This window comes from Hylobates moloch, unplaced genomic scaffold (assembly GCF_009828535.3).
Source record: "Hylobates moloch isolate HMO894 unplaced genomic scaffold, HMol_V3 SCAFFOLD_15, whole genome shotgun sequence".
NCBI lineage: Eukaryota > Metazoa > Chordata > Mammalia > Primates > Hylobatidae > Hylobates > Hylobates moloch.
In genome coordinates, this window is record NW_026652290.1 from 20785846 (window position 1) to 20796142 (window position 10297).

General features: G+C 37.8%; 1 protein-coding gene across 1 annotated transcript; it reads left to right on the forward strand.

Moving 5' to 3' along the window:
- The first annotated feature begins 7557 nt into the window (after window positions 1–7557).
- LOC116483355 (Y-box-binding protein 2-like) lies at window positions 7558–9088 on the forward strand. Its single transcript, XM_058428942.1, is given in 3 exon segments — window positions 7558–7806; window positions 7808–8786; window positions 8824–9088. Coding segments are annotated over 2 exon segments (1077 nt in total). The 5' UTR covers window positions 7558–7569; the 3' UTR covers window positions 8648–8786; window positions 8824–9088.
- The last annotated feature ends 1209 nt before the right edge of the window (window positions 9089–10297 follow it).

Below are 10297 nucleotides of genomic sequence, written 5' to 3' on the forward strand. Positions count from 1 at the left end.
GAAAAACACTGATATTGATCATGACTCATATTAATCATGAGAATTTAAATCCTCCAACAAATTTAAACTGATTTCCTAAGAGTGTTTATTTATATGCCTTCAACAATAAAAAAGTCCTCTTCTTTCTGATCCATGATTTCTTCCTGGTGGATTGGGAATATTCCTACAGCTTCTACTAATGTCTAAATGGTGATGATTCTATAACTTTTCTCCCTGTCATTTATTTGCAGAATTATAGTTGTCTACAGGATATTTCCACTTATATGTCTCATAAGTATTTCAAACATTAAAAAATACTCAAAAGGTATGCATTTTAGGTCTTGTAAAATCCTCAGCCCCAGCCTCCTATGTATACTACCTGTCAATACCATGTTTTGAATTATGCTATTCAGCTATAACACTGAGACCAAGCTATAAACACAAAAATATATTTCACTTTTTTTCTCTGGCTTTCTCCACTCATCACATCAATCTATCTCTTCACAAGACTACATGAATTGTATTAAAAAAATCTGTAAAATTTTGCCTCTCCTCTTTAGGCCCTGCTTCTGACAATGTATGAAGTCTTCGTCAGTTTTGACTTCCTGAAGTAGCCTCCACTGCACTATGCCATTCTTTATCAACTTCTGAAAAACAGTCAACTATTTCACTTTTCTGCTTAACATGCACAGTCTCTAATTGTCATGGAATAAATCCAAATTTTGTAGAGTTATCCTCTATGGACTTGCCCAAGGTGTTCACAATATTAGCTGTTTAAGAATAAGGGTGGAAAGAGTCACCATATTAGTCTGTTTTCATGCTACTAATAAAGACATACCTGAGACTGGATAATTTATAAAGAAAAGAGGTTTAATTGACTCACAGTTCCACGTGGCTGGGGAAGTCATAGGAAACTTACAATCATGGCAAAAAGGGAAGTAAATATGTCCTTCTTCACATGATAGCAGGAATTAGAAGTGCTGAGAAAAGGGGGGAAAGCCCCTTATAAAACCATCGGATCTTATGAGAACTCATTTACTATCACAAGAACAGCATGACAGTAACCATCTCCATGATTCAGTTACCTCCACTGGGTCCCTCCCGTGACACGTGAGGGTTATGACAATTCAAGATGAGATTTGGGTGGGGACACAGCCAAACCATGTCAGTCACTCATTCATACCTCTGTGACTTTCACACTGCTCCATAACTCTCCTACACCCAGCTCTCTATCTCTTTTCCTGTCACCCCTCATAATCTCATATGTGAATATCTTTATATATTAACATCTTAAAATGTCACATTTTATTTAAAATAATTTGTTTCTCTGGCTTTCATAAAGTGTATGTACCTCAAAACAATTTATAATACTTCCTTTTCTCTTGCAGGGTCTCTGAAATATTTGTAGACTTGAACTCAACTGAATACAATTCACAAAATTCCATGCTTTTTTGCAATCCAGAAAATTATTTGTAAAGGACCTAAGGTTTCCTCAAGCATAGGTTAGGATCTCTAGATTTTGTGCTTAAATATAATTTTGTTCATATGTCTATATATAATTTGAGCTTTGTATTGTAATTTATACATTTACATATTTACTTTTAGTGAACAAAGAGAGGTATTTGTACATATGGACTTGTTAAATAACATTTCTTTCAATAAACATCACTTGCTAGGCATTAAATAATGTTTTTTTATCACTGAAATTATACCCTGAAGTCTCTTAATGAAGAGGGCTAGCTGTAAGTTAAGCTTGAACATTTAAAATATTAGAATTTATCTCAACTCTTTATGCTGATACTGCTATCTTGACTTTTTTTCTCCATTACTTCATGGATGATGTTCCCTAATCTACTCATCTTGCAAACTGCAGGTGTTGATGAAGCATATCCATTTTAATTGAACTGTTAAACCATGGGAGAATTTCACTTATTTTCTTTTAATGGCATTTATGTTTTTAGCTTATTTAGTGCCTTTGATTATTTAGGAGAACCCCTTATGATTTATCAAGTAAAATGACATGACTAATGTTGTACATTATCCTTTCTTTAATATGACTTTACAAGTGGAAAAAAGCACCTGGATTTAATAGCAACATTACATTGAGCATCAGTGGTGCATGCAAAGCAGCTCAGACTAGTGCTAGGTATACAATTTCTCCTGTGAATACAGAAATCTACTGACTATTCAAGTTTTATGAAGACTGTCAACTTCTTAGTCAGTTTGAAGAAATTAACAAAAGTAGTAATAAGCACTGTTAAACACAGATCAAGAGATCAAGGAATCTTTGTGTCTGTGATTTTATTGTATTTTACTGTAATTATTTTTTACATGTAGTCTTCAATTTTACTAATAGAGAACTTTTCTATAATTGTCTTAGGAAAGAGAAATCCATGGTGTTCTTCTTAACTCACCATAATGCTGGTTGCCCTTCCACTCCCTAACTCACCTAGCCTATTCAGATTCTCCATCTTCAGTCATTTCATTTTTCCTTTTTTATATGTTGCCTGCTTTCGTATTTGAAAACATATATTATTATTGCTAGAAACACTCTAAAAGAAATTTCTAAATGCTAGGTTAAAAATCCCCAGATAAGAAATTTGTTGCACAGGTAAGAAAACAGTCTTTAGAGTCAGACTAAGCTTAGCTCATTTACTATATTTATCAACTGTGAGATCGTAAGTAAACTTCCTTAGTTCTTCTTTCAAAAAATTAGCAGAATTATTCACAACCCACATGATTGTTGTGGTGACTAATTAAGATATTCATAAGGTGTATTAACCAACACATCTGGCAAATATTAAGTGCTTAAAACTATTGGTTATATTTACAATTATTGGGGCTAAGTTACTTTGTTTACATTCTGGCACTCTTTCTATTGAAGAAATATTCATTTAAATAAATATTTAAATTAAAAAACAATGTTTTAACTTAAAAAATACAACTGTTCTGATTAAAAATGAAAACCAAGGTATATATATTTATATTCCTCTCACTTTCAAGTGTATTGCACTTTGAATAAATTCCATATGGTAGAATAAACTAATAATAACAAAAAAACCTTGAAAACTAGAGTGTCAGGCCTCTGAGGCCAAGCTAAGCCATCATATCCCCTGTGACCTGCAGGAATACATCCAGATGGCCTGAAGTAAGTGAAGAATCACAAAAGAAGTGAAAATGGCTGGTTCCTGTCTTAACTTACAACATTACCTTGTGAAATTCCTTCTCCTGGCTCAGAAGCTCCCCGACTGAGCACCTTGTGACCCTCACCCCTGCCCACCAGAAAATAACCCCCTTTAACTGTAATTTTCTACTACCTACTTAAATCCTATAAAACTGCCCCACCCCTAACTCCCTTTGCTGACTGTCTTTTCGGACTCAGCCCGCCTGCAACCAGGTGACTAAAAAGCTTTATTGCTCACACAAAGCCTGTTTGGTGGTCTCTTCACATGGACACGCGTGACATAGAGTTGAAGATTTCAACAGCCCAAAGATTTAGATTTATTTCTGAACTGAAAATGTGAGTTATCATTTTAATGGATAAAGTTAATTAGAGGTAACAAAAAGGCAGCCTTGTATATGACAACTGCAGAGAGCAGAAATCTTAAGTGGGGCAAAGATTGAAGAGATGAGTTAAGAATTGTCTGTGGAAGGAACACTCCCCACATACAATCCTGCTTGCACAGCATTTGCTTTGGCCTACAGGTTAGGGCACATAATAAACCCTTTAAAGAAGTGGAGTGGTATGTTTGGGAAGGACATAGAATCTCAGAACGCAAGTTACCATGCCAAATGATTTTGGTTTACTTTGCATTGGAGCAAATGCCATTACTACCTCTCCCCTTTTATGCAAATAAAGTTAAGCCTGCCTGTCTATACTCTTCTAATTCTTAGAGAGAGATTAAAGATAAAAAAATCTTAGACAGTGATAGAAGATAACAAATTTTTTTTAAAAATCCCCTTTCAGGATCCCCAAAATAAAGACAAAATTTTGAAATATTCCAAACGAATATTAATCCTTTTCCATTCATATTGCTAGTATACACCATTTTCATAACTATAATTTGTTTTTCTACAGTTCTTATTATAGCTTTTGATAAACAACACTTTATATTATTTTTATTAAGTTTTTCAAACTCTTCTTTTACATGTTGCTCAGTCTTGTTTTATTTAAAGAATTTTTCTTTACCAAAAACATGTTACATAATCTCCTACATTTTTTTCCTATAATCGTTTAATGTTTATTTTTTCTCAGACTATTTATAGAATGTAGATTGGTAATTTTCTCCTCTCATATGACTAACATGTATAACAGGTACTGGTAATTATTCTCTCTTAGATGAAATAAAAGTCTCATGCTCTATAAACATTGGTGAAATTTTGAAATTCTTTGGGAATTACATTGAATTTATAAATATGCTTTTGGATGTTTGTATCTTTCCATTCATAAACATCAAATATCTTTCGTTGTAGGACATTTCAAATAGATTTTTCAAAAATATTATAATTTTGTCCATGAAGGTCTTATGCATATTTAGTTCAATTTATTTCTATGTACATCATACTTTTATCTTTATGAATGGGACCTTGAAAAGAGATACACTGTATATTTACTGTTTATAACTAGTATATAAAATATAATTGATTTCTCAAAGTTGATGTTACATCCAAAAGCTTGTTAAGTTCTTTAATGAAATCTTATATTTTATAGCTTCCTATAGGATTTTATTTGTTTATAGTTACATCATCTGTGAAAGAGATTGCTTTCTTCTTAATTTATATATGTTCTTCTTCCTCCACTAGTTGTTATTCCCAGTACAAGAAAATTCTTTATTGTTTTCTTGAATTTAAATGGTCTTTCTAATATTTGCCAATGATAAATATATTTATTACATATTTGTGTACTCTCTCTAAATAAGGATGTTCTTTGCTATACCGAAATTGCTAAAAATGTTTTAAAATTTCTCACATACATAATATCTGCTGATAGGAAATCTAATGGATTTGCTTTTTGCATCTCTTGATATAAATGTTTTTCTCCTTTAGTGCTTTAATGTAGTACATTGCATCAATTGATATTCTAATTTACAAGTAATTCTTAGTGTGCTGAGAAAACTCATCTTTCTCATGAATTTCAATTTTGCATGTACACGATTTTGTCTAACTTTATTTATGATTTGTGCCTCTCCATCCATAACTGAGTTTGCACTAAGTTATTTCTGTTGCATATGTCCTCTTCTGCTTGGGTTTCTCAAGAATTCTCTAGCCCAGCGACAGAATTAGACATATTGCCTCGTGACCTAATCTATTAATATGTAACATGTATGGAATATAGGTGCATTTTCATTCTTTGATGTTTGTAAAATTTCCTTCTGAGTTGTTTGGCAGGGATGATTTTTGGCATGTAGCTTTTCAGAACCGATTCAAATTTTGTAATGGTTATTTTTTCACACTTTCTTTTCACAATATTTTAATTTATATTTGCAAAGAATTAAGTATTTCAAAAAATTTTTATACGTAGGGCATATTTTTAAAAGTGTTTTACTTATGTATTGTTAAATCTACTTGTAGTTGCCTCTTTTATTCCCACATATTATCTATTTAATCATCGTATTTGTCAGACATTTGGCTATTTTACTTGTTTCTTCAAATTAAACATTATTTTTAAAATTCATTAATTTCTGCTCTTTTTAAATTATTTATATTTTTATGTTTAGTTTGAAATAATTATAATTTAGTGTAATTTACAAAAATAGTCCTGAGAATTGTACATCCTTACTAAACTTCCCCCAGTGGTAACGGTTTATATAACTGTAATGTATATGAAAACTAGGAAACTGACACCGGTATATACTGTGAACTAGACTTCAGACTGTTTTCACAAGTTTTTATGTGTATGTGTGTGTGTTTGTGTGTGTGTGTGTGTGCAGAGATGTATGTAATGACCACCACAATCAAGACAGAACTGTTTCCTCACTACAAAGAAATTTCCTTCTGATTTTATAGTTCTTTTCACTCATGTCCATGTGAAGAGACCACCAAACAGGCTTTGTGTGAGCAACAAGGCTGTTTATTTCACCTGGGTGCAGGCGGGCTGAGTCCGAAAAGAGAGTCAGTGAAGGGAGATAGGAGTGGGGCCATTTTATAGGATTTGGGTAGGTAGAGGAAAATTACAGTCAAAGGGGGTTGTTCTCTGGCGGGAAGGGGCAGGGGTCACAAGGTGCTCAGCGGGGGAGCTTTTGAGCCAGGATGAGCCAGGAGAAGGAATTTCACAAGGTAATGTCGTCAGTTAAGGCAGAGACTGGCCATTTTCACTTCTTTTGTGGTGGTATGTCATCAGTTAAGGCAGGAACTGGCTATCTGGATGTGTATGTGCAGGTCACAGGGGATATGATGGCTTAGCTTGGGCTCAGAGGCCTGACAGTTCTACCTTGCCTCCCCACTTTATCCTTTAGGAATCACTAATGTGTTCTTATTCTCCACAGCACTGCCATTTTAAAAATGTTATGTAAAGTGAATCATACAGTGTATAACCTTTTGAGATTGGGATTTTTTATTAAAGACAGTGCCTCTGAGATGGACTCAAGTTGTTACATGTATAAATAGTTCGTTTCTTTTTGTTGCTGACTAATATTCCATGGAATGTGCATATCACAGTTTATTTAGCCATTCATCTATTGAAGGACAGAGTTGTGTCCAGTTTTTGGCTACTATATATAAAGCTTCTATGAACATCTGTTTATAAATTTCGGTGTTAATATAGGTTGTTACTTCTCTGAGATAAATATCCAAGACTGCAATTTCTGGAATATATGGTAACAATATGTTTGGTTTTAAGATAATTACCCAATAATTTGTTAATGCTTCTGCCATTTTACATTCTTACTTGCAACGTATGAGAGATCCAGTTTCTCTGCATTCTTGCTAGCATTTGGTATTATTATTTGTTTATGCTTACATTTTAACCATTCTGATAAGTGTGTCATATCTCATTTTGATTTAATTTGCATTGCTCTACTAGCTAGTGTGTTCAATATATTTTTTGTATGCTTATTTGTTACACATATTGCATGTTTAGTGGAAAGTCTATTCATGTCTTTTGCCCATTTTTGATTTTTCTGTTGTACTACTGCAGAGTTTTCAGAGTTCTGAGTTATATTCTAGATGTAAATTATTTGTCAGATATGTGGCTTGCAAATATTTTCTCCCAATCTTCAGCCCTTCCATTATTTACATATTAACTTTTTTTTTGGCAAAGTTCAATTTATCTACTTTTTTTCTTTTATAGATTAGGAAAAGTCTTCATCTTGCTCTAGGTCCCAAGACCCAAGCCCCAAGCATTTTCTCTTCTAATTTTTTCTAAAAGTTTTTATAGTTTTACATTTAAATCTATAATCCACTTGAGTTAGTTTTTTATGAATTGTGAATTTTAAGTTAAGTTGAGGGTTTCGCATTGGCCTCGGCTCCGGGCCGCTGCCGGCGTGCGGGCGAGGCTCAGGGCGCGAGGACCTAGCAGGACGGCGGGTTCGCGAGCCGGGGGAAGGGGCTGGGGCGGTGGCGGCGGCTGGGGCCGGTCCTGGACCCGGCAGGATGAGCGAGGTGGAGGCGGCAGCGGTGGCTACAGCGGTCCCCGCGGCGACGGTGCCCGCGACGGCGGCAGGAGTGGTAGCGGTGTTGGTACCGGTGCCCGCAGGGGAGCCGCAGAAAGCAGGCGGCGCGGCGGGCGGCGGGGGCGGAGCCGCCTCGAGCCCCGCTGCTGGGACCCCCTCGGCGCCGGGCCCCCGCACCCCTGGCAACCCGGCGACCGCGGCCTCGGGAACCCCCGCCCCCCCCCACCCGGAGTCAGGCGGGCAAGCCGGTGCTGGCAATCCAAGTCCTGGGCACTGTCAAATGGTTCAGCGTCCGGAATGGTTACGGATTCATCAACAGGAATGACACCAAGGAAGATGTCTTTGTTCACCAGACAGCTATTGAAAGAAACAACCCCAGGAAGTTTCTGCGCAGCGTTGGAGATGGGGAGACTGTGGAATTTGATGTCGTAGAAGGAGAGAAGGGCGCAGAAGCCGCTAATGTAACTGGGCCCCGGGGGGTGCCTGTGAAGGGCAGCCGTTATGCCCCCAACCGACGTAGGTTCCGCCGATTCATCCCCCGGCCTCCCTCAGTTGCCCCACCACCCATGGTGGCAGAGATCCCCTCGCGGGGGACAGGACCTGGCAGTGAAGGGGAGCGGGCTGAAGACTCTGGGCAGCGGCCCAGACGACGGCGCCCCCCACCCTTCTACCGACGGCGGTTTGTGCGAGGCCCCCGGCCTCCCAACCAGCAGCAGCCTATAGAGGGCACTGACCGGGTAGAACCCAAAGAGACAGCCCCATTGGAGGGGCACCAACAGCAGGGAGATGAGCGGGTCCCCCCGCCCAGATTCCAGCCCAGGTACCGAAGGCCTTTCCGCCCCAGGCCACCCCAGCAGCCTACCACAGAAGTTGGGGACTGTGAGACCAAGCCCAGCCAAGGTCCCGCTGATGGTTCCCGGCCTGAGCCCCAGCGCCCACGAAACCGCCCCTACTTCCAGCAGAGACGGCAGCAGGCCCCTGGCACCGGGCAGCCCGCAGCCCCTGAGGCCTCAGCCCCTGTCAACAGTGGGGACCCCACCACCACCATCCTGGAGTGATTCCAACTCAAAGGACACCCAGAGCTGCCATCTGGTATCTGCCAGTTTTTCCAACTGACCTGTACCCTACCCAGTACCTTGCTCTCCCTTTCCCATAATTCATGGCATCAAAACACCAGCTTTTCACCTTGAGACTCAGGTGGGCCAAAGCAACAGCCTTTTGCCTTGAGACTCAGGAGGGCCAAAGCAACAGCCTTTTGCTTTTTCTTTTTTCTTCCCTCCCCTTATCAAGGGTTGAAGGAAGGGAGCTTACTGTTCAGACAGCAACTCCCTCCTGTAACTCAGGCTGAGAAGGAACCAGCCAGCTCTTACCTCCTCCTGGTTGTTTTTCTTCCCCCGACCCCAAGTTTATTTTTGTTTTCCCCCAGCCCCCTACCTCTGAAGCCATTTTATGATCTGTCATGTGCCATCTGAGCCTCCATTAAAAACAAAAACAGGTTAAAAAAAAAAAAAAAAAAAAGTTGAGGGTTTCATTTGTTTTGTTTGTTTTTTGCTTATGGATGTCCAGTTACACCACCACTATTCATGGAAAATATTACCCTTCCTTTAATAAATGGCTTTGCAATAATTAGGAAGATTTTGCTATCAAATGTAAATATAGACATTTACACTTTGTGTTATGGAAATCAGGCTATGTTTGATTTGTATGCTTTTTTTTTTTTTCAAATCTTTACCATTCTGGAATTACTTTTTTAATGGAAAAAATTTTTAAAGTATCTCAAAAATAAAGGCAGAATTTAGGAGATACTGTAAAGATACTGTTCATTAACTAAATTCTGACCCTTTAGATATGCTTCAATCAGTGACTGTTATAATTTAAATCTAAAATTTAGATGAACAAAAATACTTTGCTATTCAAGCTGATTTGATCCAAAAGCTTTGAGACAGAACATTTGTAAAATATTAATATGGTTAAAGTAACACAATTCCACTCACTCAAATTTAATATTTTTTTATTTTATTTTTTTTTTTTTTGAGATGGAGTGCAGTGGCGCGATCTCGGCTCACTGCAAGCTCCTCCTCCCGGGTTCACGCCATTCTCCTCCCTCAGCCTCCCGAGTAGCTGGGACCACAGGCGCCCGCTACTTCGCCCAGCTAATTTTTTGTATTTTTTTTTAGTAGAGACGGGGTTTCACCGTGTTAGCCAGGATGGTCTTGATCTCCTGACCTCGTGATCCGCCCGCCTCGGCCTCTCAAAGTGAAATTTAATATTTTAACTCAGGCATTGCTTTACTGTTTTTTAAAAAATTCTTAAATAAATATGCATATCCCCAAAATATTTCATTGATAAAAAGAAAGCAACCTGTGAAGCTTTGAGATTAGTGCCTGAAGCCTAAACAGCAACCATTACATTAGACAAAAGGCATATAAAGATTAAGAATTGAATGTATCATTAGGATGCTGGTAGCAATGAGGAACTAAAATATTACGTGAAGCTACATATTCTATGCTTCTTTCTTTTTAATGAAATATACTTACATTTATTTCCATTACCCTCTTAGACTCCAATTAATCCAACACAAATCCTCTCCAAAAATACCTATGTGAATTTTTCTTATATGTTTAGTTTACTCCCACAATAACATCTAATTATATGAAACTTCAAATGAATAAGGGGAGGCTATTATCTAACAAATACCTTAAAGGAGG